The sequence below is a fragment of the Leopardus geoffroyi genome, chromosome X, assembly GCF_018350155.1.
Source record: "Leopardus geoffroyi isolate Oge1 chromosome X, O.geoffroyi_Oge1_pat1.0, whole genome shotgun sequence".
NCBI lineage: Eukaryota > Metazoa > Chordata > Mammalia > Carnivora > Felidae > Leopardus > Leopardus geoffroyi.
Genome location: NC_059343.1, coordinates 126,947,829 through 126,965,545, shown reverse-complemented (window position 1 = coordinate 126,965,545; position 17,717 = coordinate 126,947,829). Strand labels below are relative to the sequence as shown.

The 17,717-nt window shown below is 55.4% G+C and overlaps 1 protein-coding gene across 4 annotated transcripts in view; it reads left to right on the top strand.

The window, feature by feature from the left end:
- BCAP31 (B cell receptor associated protein 31) overlaps window positions 1-17,717 on the top strand; it is a 29,525-nt gene that overhangs the window by 10,039 nt on the left and 1,769 nt on the right. For all 4 annotated transcript variants that reach the window (XM_045473206.1, XM_045473205.1, XM_045473207.1 and 1 more), the window contains exons 5-6: window positions 16,027-16,162; window positions 17,019-17,142. In XM_045473206.1, coding sequence (XP_045329162.1) covers window positions 16,027-16,162; window positions 17,019-17,142 — 260 coding nt within the window. The remainder of the gene's footprint in view (window positions 1-16,026; window positions 16,163-17,018; window positions 17,143-17,717) is intronic.

Here is a 17,717-nt window from a genome sequence, read left to right as displayed (position 1 = left end):
GGTGGTAGGGTTGGAGCTGGAAAGGGCAGAGCTTTTCCAAGTGGTCTGTTGGATCACTGAAGGGGTCTGCAGGCATGCTGTCTTCAAACTGGAGAGTCCAGCAGCGAGAAGGCTGGGAGGATACATACCCTGGAGTTGGAGGGTTTGGGGATGCTCCGAAAAAGAGGCGTGATCTTGTGGTTTGAGGCTGAAAGGGAAGCAGGTCCTGGGAGATTGAGTCTAACTGTAGGTGAGCCCCTGGGAGGAGGAAGAGTTGACTGTGTCTAAAGAGCACACAGAGGCCTTGGGGTGTGGGGAGGGAGTCCCAGGCCAGCTTACGTTTTCTGTGGAAGATAGGAAGGACAGAAAGAAAACCAAGGACCGCACCAAGAGAGCACACAGAGCTGTAAGAAAAGTGTCGTCAGGAAGGCGAAAGCCTGCAGTGAGCTGGATGGTGAAACACAGAAAGACCTGAGGCAAAGACAGTTACTTTGACCTTTTTATGTAAGGTAAGGAAAGGGCGGGCAGAAAGCCAAGGGTAAAGGAAGCCTTGGAACGAGAGAATGGAAATCCCAGGTGAGAGGCTTAACTTCTGCTCGGACTAACGGAATCCTGTCCAGAGGCTCTTTGAGGCCTTCTGCAGGTGAAATTGCTGGTCCTTTGAGGAGCCACGGGGTAGGAGAGGTGCTGGGAGACTCCACACAAACACCCCAGTTTCCAGCCGAGGGAGAGGGCTGGTGAAGACCTGACTAGAGTGTGCAGGCCTGACTTCGATCTCAGTTTGTGTTTTAGAAAGAGTAATAGCCTGTATGCTCTCAGAGAAGAGAGAGAGAGCATTGGTGACTCTGAATTCAGAGAGCATGAGTTCTGTCTGTCTCACCTGCCCTCCGTCCATTTAGTGTGTCTGGACTTTCTCAGCACGGTGTTTGCCAGGCTCTCTTTGGATTCCTAGGGACCAGATGCCGAAGTGCGGTCAGGGTGCTGGCATAACAGTATGCAGTCAGGTGGGATCCTAACTCCCATGAGTAGCTGCTGCAGGGACCTGCTCCATTTGGGGACAGGCTCCACTCTCAGCCTGCTCAGCATTTCTCTGCGGAGGACACTTGGGGCTTGTCATGGTGAGCAGGTGCTGAGAGAGATGGGAGCTGGGAGGGCTTGAACAGCAGGTAGGTTAGCTGCCACTGGCAATCCACAGCTGTCTAGATGGGTTCACTAATAGGGCCGAGTCTAACAAGACTCCGGGTTTTTGTTTTGTTTTTGTTTTTCAACTTTTTTTTACTCTTTATTTGTTTTTGAGAGAGAGACAGCTCAAGCAGGGGAGGGGCAGAGAGAGAGGGAGACACAGAATCCGAAGCAGGTTCCAGGCTCTGAGCTGTCAGCACAGAGCCCGATGCGGGGCTTGGACCCATGAACCGTGAGATCATGACTGGAGCTGAAGTCGGACACTTAACCCACTGAGCCACCCAGGTGCCCTGCGACTCGAGTTTTTAGTGGGGGACACATTTGTAAATGACTGTGTAGGTTCACAAAGGGCGGCAGAGGCAGGGCCAGTCAGGATCTCCTACGGACCTGGGGTTGTGGCTTCTTGCAGCCTAGTGGCAGGTAGTGGCAGAAGAAGAGCTCTTAGCCCCCTGCGTGAAGGCTGGGGCTGCCAGGAGGGAGGTGCCAGCCTCGTTGACCTGTGTCGGCTGGTGCTGCCTGGAGGGTTGCATTTGGGACCCCACCTCTTGCTAGACGCTGGCAAACTGCAGATTTGCATATCTAAACTAACGAGATTAGAATTCAGAGGTGGTCACCGTGGAGGGTAGAGTGGTGCTTATTCTCCACGTTCTGTGTCTTTGAAGTTACTCTCCTGACGGTTCTGCTTTCACAGTCTCTTCCAGAGGGACCCTCCGGGACAGGGCTGTGTGGCTGGGCCAGGGGCAGTGGGTAGCCAAGCGTGCCAGGCGAGTGAGTGTGTGCTCGGCTCAGTCCCCTCTCTCTGCAGCGCTGCGCACCTGGGTGCTCCAGCGTCATTCCTGCAGTTGACTTGTTGACATGGACAGTACACACTCAAGTCTGGTTCTGGGGATGTTTTGGTAAATGCCGAGTCCGGTAACAGCATCATCATCGGGATACGGTTTCCTTTGTAACCTAAGGGGGCGGCTTCAGAGAAGAGCACTCCTCGTCTACATGCTAGGCTGTTCCCAGAAGGATGCACAGAAGTTAGGAGGATGGAGTGAAATTGGAGCTCGCCGTTCCGGTCTGCTCTTATTCTCTGCCCTATGAGCCATCTCCCCCACTTTGCCGTGACCTGTCCATTTTACAAGCACCGAACACTTGATCTAGTTCCCTTTTAAACGAGTCAGCGGGGACAAGAGACTGTGGTAGCTTCTTGGGCGTGGTTGTCCCGGCAGCCACGGATCTCCTACCTCTCCATTGTAGCTAGAAGATGCTTCACTGCCCCTGCTGCACCCTCCCATGTCCCTGTCCAGTAGCTGATCCAAAAAGATGTGAGGTTGGTCTCGTCCAGCTTCTTAGAAGAGGAAACGGTAACCCCAGGGATCAGTGTGGATTCCCCAGTTGCCCACAAATAGTCTGTGTAATTGTTTCTAAAATTTTCCAGAAAGACATACTCCTCCCCAATCTAGGGGTGAGGTCTTATACGGTGGCTGTGGTCCTTGAGGAACTTCTCTCTTTGCACGTAAACCATAGAAGTGTCTTGTCTAGACTTGACGTCCACATGACCCGTATACGTGGCTTGCAGGAAACTCGATAAAAACAAAACTGTCATCTTTGTTACTTTTATTATAAAGTTATACCTGTTCATCACAAAATAAAGGCCCCCAAATAATCTAGAAGTGGCAGGCACCTGGGGCACCTGGCTGGCTCCGTTGGTGGAGCATGTGACTCTTGATCTTGCTTGGGGTTGTGAGTTCAAACCCCATGTCGGGTAGAGAGGTTACTTAAAAATAAAATCTTTTAAAAAAAATGTCAGGCGCAGGAGGGAGTGCCTCGTCTCATCCCCAGAGATGGGTAATAATTGGGATGTTTCCAAAGTTTTAAAATAATGTTTTACGTAACGCGTAACTTTTCTCTTACGAGTGCCGTGGGTTCTTTTGCTCTGCTCTGACTTGCCCTTTTCACTCAATGATCTATCTTCGTGATTTTTCCAAATGACTCATGCAGACTTCTCTTGTTTTTAACGGTCGTGTAGTCAGTCATGTGAGGGGACCATAGTGCGTTTAACCAGTTCCCTGCTCCCAGATACGTGAGCTGGTTTGAAATATTTAGTATCAGAAACCACTTTCCCACGTCAGTCCTCCCAGGCACTGTGTTCCTTTTTGCCTCTGAACTCTCTCGAGTCGTGGGAAATGGATCCGTGGTGTCCTGTTCCCCTGGCGCCTCGCTGCTCTGACCGCCCGTAGCCCAGCAGCCTCAGTAGGAACTGAGAACCTGGGAGCTTGTTGGAAACGCAGATCCCCAGACCTGCCCCCGGCCTTCTGGTGAGGGCCTGCGCTTGAGCAAGCTCCCGGCTGCTCCCCGCCCCATGCACATTAGTGCTTGGACGGCACCGCTCTGGCACATCTACCCAAGCGCAGTACCCCAGAGGTCACCAGCGGATGGCAGTTGTGGCCGTGTTGTGCAGTTTCACTACCTGGGATAGGAGTCCTCTGTGTCTGGACACAGTCAAAGGCATTTAAAACACTTGGAGAGCTCTCTTGCTCTCCTCGTTTATCTGCTTGGTTCAGAAACCATGCTGTGCCTGCCCTGTGACGTTTGAAGCACTTTCCCCTTTGAAGAACGGCTGTCTCGTCTGTTAGCACCTACTGTGTGCCCTACGTGGAGGGCTGCCTCCTTGTATTGTTTTGTTCTGCGTCTTTGTCTGTGGGCCCCTGAACATGTTGTTTTAATATTTTTAAATTCATTTTTTATTTTTTTACTTTAAAATTATTTTTTTAGAGAGAGTGCACACATACACACACAAGTGGGTGGGTGGGGGGGAGAAAATTCCAAGCAGGCTCCACACCCAGCACAGAGCCCGATGCTAGGTTTGATCACAACCACGAGGTCATGACCTGAGCCCAAATCCAGAGTTAGACGTTCAACAGACTGAGCCACCCAGGCGCCTCTAAGAATTTTCTTTTCTTTTTAAGTAATCTCTGTACCCAAGGTGGGGCTCGAACTCATGACCTCAAGATCAGGAGTTGCATGCTCTCCCAGCTGACTCAGCGTGGTGCCCCGGAACCACTTAACTCCTGTCAGCTGTTTGCAAACCTCCAAAAGAATGAGCAAGAGAGATCTCTCTCTGCAGGGTCAGGTTTGGTTATATTATGGCAGTTGCTTTGTGTGTTCCCACTCACAGTCACTCAGCGGACACGTGAGCATTACTTGCCACGAGACGGTGCCGGGTTGTTGCCACGGAAAGGAGAAGACGACAGGCAGTTGGGGGAGGCCTGCACATGAGTAGCCCTTCCTGCCCTGTGTTGGAGTTACGGCTGGAGAGGATGCCTGGGGTGCCACGCCCGTACAGATCCACACTTAGAGTCGCAGCGTCTGAAGAAGGACTCAACATTGGGAAGTCAGGAGGCTGGATCCCCCCAGGTCAGGGCGTGGCTTTGGATAGGCTCCTTCCCTCTTGGCACTCTGTGTTCTCATCTGTTAAGATGAGGGCTTGTCTCTACGACTGTGTGGCCCTGTGAACTCACCTCTGTGCGTGAGCTGTTTGTGTGGCTCATTAGGGTTCTGGTTCCGTTCAAACCCAGGAAGAACTTTAATAATCGGCTTTGTTCTGTGGGCCTTATCAGTGGAGAGACAAGTGGCCCGAGCCCCAGCTCACACCTAGTCTGATCCTCTGCTCAGATCGCCGCTCATCTGGTGGGAGCTGTCAATATCAGATTGTTGGTTTTCAGCCCGCCTCTGACTGTAGACCAGATGGTGGGCTGGTTTTTTCCCCCAAGTAGTTATTGCCCAGCTTTTGGTAGAAAGGCTCCTGTGCCGTTTATAAGCTAAAATCTACTTTCCTGCATGTCCTCCTTGTTAGCGTTGCTTTCACGAGTCTGATTACTCTCTCAGTCCCTTTCATACAGCTGAAGATTATTGCTATCTGGTAATACATAGTCCTTGGAGGAAGATGAGGCTTTAAACACATAAAATAAATTTTTTGAAACGTTATTATTCCCATAACCGCTGTTGACCTATACCTTTGCTGTGTATCTTCCTAAGAGTTTTTTACACCTGCTAGCAGCTACCACTTGCTAAGCATTCTATATACCACACCCAAGCAGGGGTGCCTGGAGGGTTCAGTTGGTTGAGCATCAGACTTAATTTTGGCTCAGGTCATGATTTCACCGTTTGTGAGTTTGAGCCCCACGTCAGGTTCTGAGCTGACAGTGAGGAGCCTGTTTGGGGTTCTCTCTGTCTCTCTGCCCCTCTCCTGCTCACTTACATGTGGGTGCGTTCTCTCTCTCTCTAAATAAACATTTAAAAAAAAAAAAGAGGCAGGCTCTGGGGCGCCTGGGTGGCTCAGTTGGTTAAGCGTCTGACTTCGGCTCAGGTCATGATCTCACGGTTTGTGAGTTCGAGCCCCGTGTCGGGCTCTGTGCTGCCAGCTCAGAGCCTGGAGCCTGCTTCGGATTCTGGGTCTCCCTCTCTCTCTGCCCCGCCCCTGCTCACAGTGTCTCTTTCTCTCTCTCAAAAATAAACATTAAAAAACTTTTCTTTAAAAGGCGGGCTCAACCAGTAGCTGCCATGTGGGAACTTGCATTTTCTTTCTACCAAGTTTATCATGAGCATCATTCTAGAACAACTGATCTGCCTCTCCAGCATTATTGCGTGTCTAACCAGTTATCCACTGTTGAGCGTCAAACCCATCTTCCCCCATTTTTCTGGTCATAAACCGTGAAAACACCCCTCAGTTGCCATTTCGCATGCACCTCAGGCCAGGTGCTGTGGGTCTCCTGATCCTGTTTGAAGCCTCTGCCTCTTTCGTTTGTGTTTGCACATGTTGCGCTGGCAGGTGCTGGCTCGGCCCCTGAACCCGAGGAAGTTCGTCTGAGTGTGGGGTGCATGGGTCAGGTGTGGTGAGAGCTAGGGTAGAGGGCTTTGAGTGCTGCTTTCTGAGTTTGCACCTGACCTCCGTGTGGTAGAGGGCACTGCATCTTGGTCAGAGTCGCGTGTCCGTGTTTGACAACGGCGCAAAGGTTGGACTGGGTGGGAGAGTCCAGATGGAGGGAGACCGAGTCGGAGTTTGTGGGAGAGCGAGCTGCCGGTGGCCTGAGGCAGGGCACAGTAGCAGGGGTGCTGAGGGAGGTCGGAGAGGTGCAGGTGAGAAGGGGAGGAGCCAGCGGGGTTTCTGAGGCTGAGGGGCTGGCGGTTGTGCTGGGGGCGCTTGCAGAGTGGCAGTGCCAGAAGATCCATGTGTTGAAAGGAAGGGAGCTGGCAGGGCTCGCTGGAAGGAATGAGGACCAGGCTCAAGGAGGCAAAGGGCGGCCAGTCAGCAGGATGGGCCGTGGGCGGCTTCGTGGAGGGGTTGACGGATGGGTAGAGGGTAGTGCCGGCAGGGTGGCCGCTCCCTGGGATTGAGATGCAGTGAAACGGAAACAGATGCCAGGAGAGGTAAGACCGGGATAGAGACCCAGAGACTGCAGTGCAGGTTAGTGAATGTGGGGACCACGGAGGAAGAGAGCGATGCTCAGAAGAGAGGCTGCTCGTGGCACTGGCTCCGAGCAGGGTCAGGAGCACGTTGGGTGGCTGGAATTGGGTTGAGCACTCCTCATAATTGGGGAAGAGGGCCTTGGGCTTGAAGAAAGCATCACATCCTTAAATAAGCCTGCTCTTCCCTCCAGCAGTGGGCTGCAGGGGGTGGGAGCGGGGTCTGGGCTTTCGTCCCCTCTCTGCTGCATGGGTCCCCTCTCTGCTGCATGGCGGTGCTGATGTGGGCAGCTGCTTCCCTTCCCGGGTCCTCGTGCTCCTTTCTCTTTGGGCTGGGCCACAGAGTTGAGAACTGCTGTCCCAACCCAGAAGCCTGGAGGTGCTCTGCCATTTTTCCTTGTCCCGTGTGATCTGTCCCTGTGGGTTTTTTTTTTTTTTTTTTTTTTAATCCTGGTAAAGTACACGTAACGTTAACCGTCGGAACCATTTTGAAGCGTACGGTGCAGTACTGTTGAGGCCGTGCACGCTGTCGTACAGCCACCTTCCAGAACTCTTCACCTTATGGAACTGAGACCGTCCCCCTTTGATGGCCTAGGGATCCCACCTCCCGAGCCTGCCTTCCTCATCTTTGGAACCACTGCCATGGCGGCACTGCTCTCATCCCAGCTGGGCTTCCTGATGCCATTTGTGCCCCCGTAGCCCCAGACAAGTGATCTTCCCGACACGGAGAATTGATCCCACCACCCCCTCCTTTCAGTCCGTCCCTCCACAGCACCTTTGGCCTAGAGGCTTTACAGCCAGCTCCTTCAGGACGTGACCCCTCCTTTGCAGCCTTCTATAGTCTCTGCCTTGGCCTCTATATGTCAGGAGCTGGCTCTGTGGTTCCCCTTTCCCAAGTGTTTCTGTGGCATCTGCTTGGAAGCCCCCCTCCCCATTCTCCCCTGATGGCCCAGCTAACGCCTGCTGTCTCTTCATGCTTTCCTGAAGCTTCTCTCCCGACTCTGCTCTGTGAGGCCCGCTCCGCACCGTTCGCTGGCCTTGAAGGCTGTCCTTCAAGGCCCTGGGCAGCCTGTGAGGTGTGGCACGGGAACCTGGGCTCGTCCGCTGCAGGCTGGTCAGCTCTGTGCCAAGGGGCTGGGTGTACACCACGGGCTGGTTAAACCACTAGGGACTGAATAAGGCGTTGTGGGCAGGTGAGGACAGTTTTAGGCCTCTGTCCGGGTTGAACCTGGCAGACTGCCACGGCAGGCATTCTAGATTGGAAGCCCAGCTCTCCGGTCTCCTGAGCTCCCGCCGTAGAGACCCCAGGGGCGTTATGAAAACAGCGCGTGGACCCCCAGAAGGTGCGGATGGCTGTTGGCCCCGGCACCACACTTGGGTCCTCTGGCCTGTGGCAAGGATACCTGCAGGTTGCTGCTTAGTAAAGATTTGGGCAATTGCAGGCTCTGTCCAGTCTATTAGTATCTCACACCCCTTTCCTCGGTTCTTGCTTCCCCACTTGAGACTGGCAGCTGGCCATCATCCCTCTGGAGTCGCTGGGACTGTGGCCGCACAGCAGCTCCTGCTGGGCTGTTTTGAGTGTTCAGAGGGCCACACTGTCTTTTTTTTTTTTCTCTGCTTTTGCTAAAATGTCAGTCCGGGTCGGGACCAAAGTAGTGCTCACCATCCAGACCCAGGACCCCTGGACCCCACAACGTGTAACGACCTGAATTTGGTCCACAGGGATCTCTTGTCTTCTGTGTACCCCTCTGGGTTGGATTGTGTTGCTGCATTTAGTCCAGATGGGGCTACCCCTCTGCTTCTCTGCCAAGTTTTTCTCCTTAATGGCCACTGACCTAGGGGCTGGGTTGCTTGTTTGAAGCTGATTGAGTCCCTGTTAACCCCCAGGGTAGAATTCATCCAGACCCTCTGAGGCGGGCAAGGGCTCTGCTTTGCCTTCAGGCCAGCCCTGCTTACCGCCGGCCTCTAGCTCTGCGGACAGTTGCTGCCTGCGTGACTACCGGGGCTTGTGCTGAAGGTGAGGGGAGCCAAGCCGCCTGCCTGTGCCGGGCAGGGGCCCGCGTCCGGCCTGGGCTCTGCTGCTCTGCCCTGACCGTTGGCCGCTTCCCCCTCCCCCCGTAATGACCCGTGGCGGCCCTGAGAGGCAGGCTGCTGTGACCATAGTGGGTTTGGGAATCGGATATGGCTTTGGAAACCTGGGTCTGTTCCTGGCTGTTCGGTGATCTCGGGTAAGTCACGTAAGCAACTTCCCTGAGCCTTTCCCCGGATCTGTAGAGCGAGGATGAGGGTACTCCTTGTGTGCTTGGGGTGGGGGTTGAGGGGATTCAGGAGATGTTCTCAGCCTCGTTTCTGGCACGTAGGGAGTATTTTGTAAATAGTAGCTGTTCTCTGCATCACCTCGAGGAGGGCTAGACTCTTGCGGGCTTTTCCTCACTGTGCGGTAGGCTGTGCCAAGCCCAGGTGGAGAGTCAACGAGAAGGCCCAGTCTTGGTCCTCAGGGACCTCGTGTCCCTGTTCCGGCACGGGGCTGGTGGAGTGGAGCGGGAAAGGCACTGCAGCCGGAGCAGAAGGTCGGGGGAGGGCATCCTCAGGGCACCCAGTGAGGTGGTGCTCGGGGGCTCTCAGCCCGGGCCAAGTGCTGGAACCGCCCCGGCTGCTGCTCTTTTTCTTGACCATTTATAGAGGCGGACTAGGAGTCTGGCCGTGCCCCCGCCCCAGCGCCCCAGTGTGATTTCAGCAGTGAGCGCCTCATGGCCGCTCCCCACTGCCAGGGTCCTCTCGCCGTGGATTACTTTGAAGCAAATCCCAGATCTCATGTTTATGGGCAAAGCAAAATTTAGGTTTGTCTCTTTGCAAAGAGAGGAACTTAAGGTCGTAAGCAATAGTAAGGACTTTATGGTAACAGCTTTGTCATGTAATCTTGTTAGTGACTATTCATGTATTCTTGATTGCCTTGTGGGGTTGGGGTTGGGGTTTTTTTTTAAATTTTTTTAACGTTTTTATTTATTTTTGAGACAGAGCATGAGCAGGGGAGGGGCAGAGAGAGAGGGAGACACAGAATCTGAAGCAGGCTCCAGGCTCCGAGCTGTCAGCACAGAAGCCCGATGCGGGGCTTGAACTCGCAGACTGAGATCATGACCTGAGCCGAAGTCGGACACTCAACCGACGGAGCCACCCAGGTGCCTCGGGGTTGGGGTTTTTTATAGTTTGTTTAAATTGGTATCTAGGTGAGGCAACTAAGGGATTTTTAAAATCCTGATGCTCAGGCCTGCTGAAAGATGGAGTGATTTAGGTGGCGGCCTTGTCACAGAAGGCCGGGCACGGCTTTGGTCCTCAGTTCCTCTTGCCCCGCTGCTCTATCGGTGGCTGTATTGGCTGCGGTCATTTTTCTGAGGGTACGAACAGAGCTGGACACCTGGACACCAGGACAGCACTGCAGACCTGGACACTGAGGAAGTCTTATGGAAGCGCCCCCTCCAAGGCCCACTCCGCCCACTTGTAGGGGCATGCAGTGTCCTGTGGGTGCTGGGCCAGGAGGGGCTCTGGTGGAGGGGCTGTGCTGAAGCAGGAGACAGGGAGTTCTTCACACACTGTCCCAGCAGGACCGTCTGACATGCCTCGGAAAAAGCCTCGCGGAACAAGCGTCCACTTTTAAAATCCACATTGCTCAGGTACTTGATTTGGCCTGAAGAATTCCCTTCCTTGTGCCCTAAAAGCAAACGGTGAATGATCTCCTCCTTTGGGGCAGAGCACCAAGTGCGCAGAGGTTCCTTCTTCTGGGCTCCAAGGTCATTGAAAGCCTGGCCTTCCAGGAGGGCCCCTTTCTGAGGCAGAGGGTGTGGGAGCCGGGAGCAGGGTTCTGGATGGAAAGGGACCAGTAGGGCTCCCTGCACTGCCCTCTACCAGCTGTCTGCAGGGTGGAACTGCTCGTGCTGCCAGAGCGTGCTGGTGGCACTGAAGAGCTGGACTTGGCCATTTAATGTCATTCTAATTCATTTAAACTGAAAAGGACATGTGGCTGGTGGCCTTCGCACAGGACTGTGTAGCTGAAACCACTTCTCATCCTTTAATTCGATGCCCTGGTCCAAGCATGTTTCCCACGCTCCCAGCGCGGCACATTGCCTGCTGGAGGCACTGCCTTGTTTCCTTTGGACTTTAGTTACTACCGTGCTGGGCACATCCAGGGCTGACGGCTCCCTCCCTCCCGCTCCTTTGACTTCTGCGGTCACCAGGTGGACCACCGGCATGTTTGAGTCCTGGCTGTCTGCCCTCATTCAGTTGCTCTCTGTTCTCCAGGTTACACAGAACCTATCAGATAGCTGGTTCTGGTTGCAAGAAGGCAACACGATAGCCCCCCCACCCCCAGCAGCACAGCTCCCTCCCGTCCGTTGCTTCTCTTTAGTTCTATGGGGTGGACAGCCACATGCTTCCACCCGGGTCCCCTCTAGCTGGCTTCACTGGCCTCAGGGTGGGCGAGCACCACCTGGCTGTTGCTATAGGCGCTGGCATTTACCCTGACCCTTGTGCCCCGCCTCCCCATTTTCTATAGCCTCTGTGCTTGAGGGCTAAGAGGAAGGTCAGGCACGTATGCAAGGGTGTTCACGGGTAGGCCCTCTGGAACGACTGTCCTTGGATCTTGAGTCAACTCTTCCTGCTGTTTTCTAGGCCTTCTTTTCATGACTCCAGGCTTCTTAGGGTGTGAGTTTCCTGAGGCCGCTTCTGCACTGTTACTTTCATTCTACTTTCCCCGAAGCCTTTTGCTAGGGCATCACCTGGCTTTTGGTTCCTCTCCATGATGGCCTTTTCCTCCTGTATGTTTTTTCCTGGACAGGTGGGCAGGCTGGGGTCACCCAGAATCCACCCTGTGGAGCTCCTTTCTGGCGCCAGGCTGCAGTCAGTCTGGAGAGTCAACAGGTGGCACTGTGACACTAGCTTGTGCCCACTTGCACAGGGGCAGCGGAGTGAAGGGGAGTTGCCTGCCTACTTGTCCCCATAGTGGGGTCCTGGTGACCCAGTGATGCAACTCACCCGAGGGCATGGCACCAGGAGATGCCTGGTAAATGCTAAGTGGGCAGGATCAGCAACAGGGTCATGGGGGGCGGGGAGGGAGGTGCCACAACCATGGAATATTCCATTTGGACCTTGGGAGGACCCTCCCCTTGTACCCCACTTCCTGTTAAGCCCCTGTCTGCCTCCCCCATTTGCCCAGAAGAGGGACACAGGATTGGTGCAAAGCACGTAAGAACCATGTCTTCCCCACTTGATATGGTTGGCACTGTTTCTTTAGTGTCCACACAGAGAGTCTGTTTCTCCCGCGTTCCCTGTTTACTCAACCTTTTATAAAAGCACGAGAGCACTGCTCAGTGTCCAAAAACATTTTATAAGAAAGCTGAGTTGAATTCAGGTATTTGGGGATGACGTTTATCTGCCAAGGAGACATCTGGATTTTCTTAAGGTTTGTGTGCCGGCTTTTCCCCTCTGTCGCTGGGTGCATTTAATTCCGGACGCTGGGCCTGACAGCCTTGTGCCTTTGGGAAATCCCTTTGGCTCCTGGGTTCTCGTGTGTTGTCCAGACGTGGATGGCTAAGAACAGTCACGTGCCTGCATCATAGTTCTTGGGCAGTGGAGCAGAGTGTGACGGAGGATGAGGGGCAGGAGACAGAAAAGCGTACATCAGTCTTTTGTCCTGCCTGGCATCTCTTAGGCTATTGAGATTTGGAGATTCTGAAGCTGAGCTCTTCTCCCGTGTCTGCTCTGTCCTGGGTCTGGGGCCTGATGGAGACTCAGAGCACTGAGGGAACTCATAAAAGAGCACATTGGTGTGCCATGAAGGGCCGCGGGGGTAGTGGCGCAGCTGGATCTTGACGGGCAGGTTGGAGGCAAGAACTCGGGCCCAGTATGTGGGGGCACTTCCAGAAGGCCAGCTCCTGGGCTCACTGCTCTTGGCTTGGCCCTGGGCCCCCCGGCTTTGGTGATGAGTGTTTTTCCGCCTGCCTCTTAGCTACCACTGCAGTCACGAGCCTGGCTTGCTCATCAGCACGGTCTTACGTGGCATCTCTCCACCGCTGTTTCCCGTCACCCTATTGCTCGACTGAGTGGCAAGTTCTGTGCCTGTGTCCTTGTCAGTGTGGCTGGGTTGAGGGACAGTGGAGTTGGGCCAGGGGGAGCCAGGGCCCCGGGGAACAAATGACGATTTGGAGAGGTGGTAAGGGGGAGAACAGAGTGACAGCAGCGTGGCCACGCAGCACGGCCACGTGGGGGTGTGCAGAGGCGCTGTGGGAGAACCAGGAAAGGAGGACCCAGGAGGGTCAGGAAAGGCTTTTTGGGAAGGTGGCGGTTGAGCTGGATGTGACTCGGCGGTGGGCGTTCTGAGACAGAAGAGGAAAGGCTGCTGCAGGCTGGGGTGCGGTGGCATGGAGAGCAGGCGAGCGAGAACCTGGCGTGTTCCAAGAACGCCCGGCCATTGGGTGTTACTGGAGCAGAGCCTCCGTGGGTGGTGAGGGGAGAGGGCCCACGGTGGGTCTGGCATCAGAGGGCTTGAAGCAGAGGGGTGACAGGATCAGATTGTCCTGGAGAAAGACCACTCTAGTTTGCTTCTGGGGTGTGGATTGCAAAGTCGGATGGTCGTGGATAGGGAGGAGGCTCTCAGGAGCTGTTAAAATCACCCAGGGAAAGGAGTATTGAGGCCATCGCCGTTGGCAGTGGGGACGACTGGGAGATTGTCTGGAGGTGACGTGGACGGGACTGGGTGGGGGCTGGGGGTGGAAGGAGAAGGGTGCAAGGTGCTGTGCAAGCAGAGTGTGGGTAGATTGGCAATGTCCTTCAGCACAATGGGGTGCAGGGACGGCCCGCCCAAGGACATGCTGAGCGGGGCTTGTTTCGGGGCCCCTCTGGAGCCGCCCTTTAGCAGGCAGTTAAATGTAGGGGTTTAGCATGAGATCAACCCTGTTGGTGGTGAGTTCAGTGGGTGGTGAGGGTTGCTTGAGTCTGAGGCGGGAGAGACTCCCACAAGGAAGGCAACCTGTCAGCTGCACCGAGTGCCACGAATAAGCGCCCCAGGGATTCCAGGGCACTCCTTTGATCTGGTGGTTAGGCCAGAAGCTGTCCTGCCCCTGACTCGGCCAGGGCAGGTCTTAGGTTAGTGGGCTGCCGAATGGAGGGAGGAAAGGAGGGAGGGGAGGAGGAGGGGCTTGGGCCAGCAGGAGGGAGAGCTCCTTGAGAGCCAGGTTCCTGGAGGGAGGAATTACCAGAACCGACCAGGGCAGGGTTGGAGGAACAGGTCTGACAGGGAGCCAGAGGATGAGAGATCAGGGGCTGGGGCGGGGTACCGGAGGGTGCCTGCTCTGGTGGTTTCTGTCCCGCACCAAATGGGGTGATCCTCACTAAGGGTGGTGAGCTCGGGTGGGGCTGGAGCAGGTTGAGGTTTCGGGAAGCTCCTTGCAGGGCTCTTGTGCTAGTTTCTGGGTTTTTCCCTGGCCTGTGTTAGTAACCCTGCTTCTCCGTAGCTGGGGACATGCTGGGAGGGTGCTGAGGCGAGCTGGGCTCCTGCTGTGTCGCTAGCGTCATCACCACAGTCACTCTGGACCCAGCCTCCCTGGATGACCGGGGTGGGGGTGGTCACTTAGAGCGCTGCTGGAGTCCCTCTCATATCAGCCCCCTGCCTGGCCTTGTCGTGACACAGGGGGTGTGTCACTCTTGGGCTTACTTGCCCCATCTTTGCCTGCTGGGTCCACCAGGTGGCACACGTGCCCTCCCCCCAGGCCATGTCCATCTGGGAGGAGGGGCTTCCTCCACATCATCAGAATCTGCTCAGAGCTGCCTGAGTACTCCTTGCTGGGAGGTATAAGAGGTTGGGGCTTAGTCAGACTTGCCTTTCTTTCTGGGTTCTTCCAGTGATTTCCACCCTGCTGACATGAGTCAGGTGTGTTGCTTTTCTCTGGCTTCTTGGGTGCTTGGGAGTTCCTTCCACTTCCAGGGCTCCAGCCCTGTATAGTCAGGGGCTGAGACAGGGAAACCTGAGCTCTGGGCCACGAGGTCCCAGCTGCTAATTTTAGAGAGCACATGTCATTGGAAACTCTCCCTTCCTGCCAGGAACCAGCAGCCTGGCTTTCCCCATACTGCCAGGGGCCCCTGGAGCCTCTCTGCAAACCAGGAAGCACGAGGGGCATATGAGGGCCCCTGTGTGCCCACCTCCCCTACCCCTTACCCAAGTGCTTGTTCATGACAGGGACTCTTCTGGGGGCCAGCACCAGCAGGGCAGCTCACGTGGTTTCTGTCCCCATCCCTTTGGGCCATCTGAGTAGCAGGTATCCACGAGAACCCTGCGAAGGCTGGCAGGTGCTTGGAAAGGATGGTCTGGGAGCAGGCATCCAAGGCTGTCTTGTCTGCTCTGAGGAAGCACTTTGTTGTGGAAACACCCTGCACAAAGCGGAGTCTTTCCCTGTTCCCCAGGGGTGCCCGGAAGCGCCTTCCTCGTAGCTGTAGCTGGCCTGGGCCTGTGTCCCAGGTGTGTGGGACCTGTCTCCTTTGTTACTTCTGGAGCCGTGCCTTTTCCAGTTCCCCTCTCCTCCCATCAGGCAACATAGCAAGTGCAGGGGTGGCCGTCGGGGGAAATGCAGCAGCCCGTGACCCCCAGCTGCCACCTATTTGCCATTCGTTGGCGGGTCTGGACCTGAGGTGTGTGTCTGGGCCCTGATTCTTCCTTTTCTGCTTCCCTAGCCCCGGGAGTCCTTTCTGTGTTTCTCTCATTTGGCTTGGGAGCAGTTCCCTCCAAATGGAGAACGGGTGGTGGTTCCAAGCTTGGACCTTGTGGTCAGAGAGACTGGAGTGGGGATTTCTGCCGTGTCCGTTTTTGGCTCTTGACGTCGAGCGGTTGTTTTAGCCAGTTTCCCCTCTATGAAACGGGGGCAGTGATCCTGCTACAGCATCAGGTGGGTGTGAGGATTTGGCCCAGGAGTTGGAAATGCCCCCAGATGCTAGCTGCTCTCATCGTTTATCGCGACGAGCCTGACTTCACGGCAAGGAAAATGGTGCTGTGGCTTCTCTGGAATACCCAAGCGCCGACCTGGAAAGGGGCAGGTTCAGGGTCCTCCGGCCATAGCTAGGCCTGGCCTAGGGTACCCTGTCACTGTGCTGCTTCCCACACCATCGGGACAGAAGGACGGCCTCAGAGCTTCAAGCAGCCATTTTGGGGCAGTATTAATCATTCTGGTGGCAGAAGACAGCTCGCAGGCTCCACCTTTTCCCTTGTGTTGCCAGATCCAGGCTGGCGGCATCTTGCTTGGCTGCCCTGGCAATCTAAGAGGACAGGTCTAGGCTGGAGGCAGGCTTGGGGCAGGAGCGACCAAGAGAAGATCGTGCCAGCCGTTTTTCCTGCTTTCTTTTGTTCACTTCTCCTTTCTTTTTCAATTATAGCCTGCTGAGACGCCTGGTGACTCTCATCTCCCAGCAGGCCACACTGCTGGCCTCCAACGAAGCCTTTAAAAAACAGGCAGAGAGTGCTAGTGAGGCGGCCAAGAAGTACATGGAAGAGAATGACCAGCTGAAGAAGGTGAGTTCTGCCTGCTGGACTCTGTCACGTGACATTCCTTACGGGCCACAGCGTCACTGTTGGCCTATTGGGCTGGGGAACGTGTGACAGTGCTGGTGTTGGCAAAGCTGAGGGGTTGGGTAGAAGGGAAAGGTCCTCAGTGGGGGCATGTATGGGAGGGGCCTGCGGGACTCCGCAGGGAGAGGGACACCCTTGTTGCTCCCTTGTCTCTACGTGCTACATCTGGGCCAGACTTTTCCCTGGTAACACTGACTCTCTAATGAGCTGAACCCTGTGCTGTGAACCATGGGCAGGCTAACAGAGAAGAACGCAAGGTAAGGGCTGTGGTCTCCGGAGGACTGTATCAGCTGGGGACAAGGCAGGGATGGGGGGCGGGCAGCCGCTCTTAAAAGGTTTGTCTGAGGAAGTGAGGTGTCTGTGGAGCTGGGAAGGAGATGGATGGATGGACTTGGGCTCATAGACAGGATGGGATTGCATGGGCAGGGATGAGTTCGGGGCTCCATGGCCGGAGCGAGCTGTGGAGCCTGGGCAGAGGCGGGGAGGGCATTGGTCACTTAGGGGTGATTGGCAAAAACAGATGACAGCGGATTGAGTCACTGGACGGAGGTAAACTCTGCAGAGCTGCTGAGAAAGAGAGGTTGGGTGTATGGCCTGTGGAGTGCAGCAGGGGGCCATGCTGGCCCTTCCCTCTGCCTGTGGCTGGGGAGAAGCAGTGGCCCAGTTCTGTGCTGACATTTCTGAAGGGGCAGGTGCCTGGGACAGCTTGAGGAATCACACTCAGTGGGGAAGACAGAGCTGGATTGCCTGCCTCCCTCCCTCCCTCCCAAGTAACCCGTGCCTTTGGCGTTCTTCCTAGGAAGCTGCTGCTGGCGGAGTCAAGTTGGATGGTAGGGATGCCGAGGAGAAGGTGGAAGAAGAGAACAGGAGCCTGAAGGCCGATCTGAAGAAACTGAAGGACGAGCTGGACATCAGCAAGCAAAGTGAGCATTGTCCTCAGGTGTCCCCCAGCCCCTGAAAGTCTAGAACTTCCACTCGTGGTGGCTGTCCCCTCCTTGCCAAAGTGTTAATAACAAACGCACGCTTGGGCTCAGGAGCTGGTTGAAAACAGACCAGTGATACCCTGCTTGTCCAACCCCAAGGGTTGGGGCTCGGTGGTAGAGTGTGCGTCTGGGTGCCCGGGGAGCTCTGGGGTGCTTGTAGACTGACTCCGGAGCACCTCACCCAGCACCAGGCCTGGGGACGGGTGCTCTGTGCAGGCGGCGGCATCCCCAGGGTCTTTGGGGCGGGGATAGAAAGAAGCCATGCCAGAGCTGCTTGCAGCGTTCCTGAAGAACCTGCTGTGAGCTCATCTGCTCCCTTCCTGAAGGCCCCACCTGACACGCCTTTTGCCGTCAGCTCTGAGGATGGGATTCTGCTCCCTGCCTCCTGCTCTCACCTCGGCATTCTCAGACTGTTTGCCCCACACCCTCGGCCTCCCTGAAGTCAGCCATGCTGAGAGCCACTTGGAGTCCCTCCATCAAAGGGGCTAGGGGGTCCTTCGTGTTTCTCCGCTTCC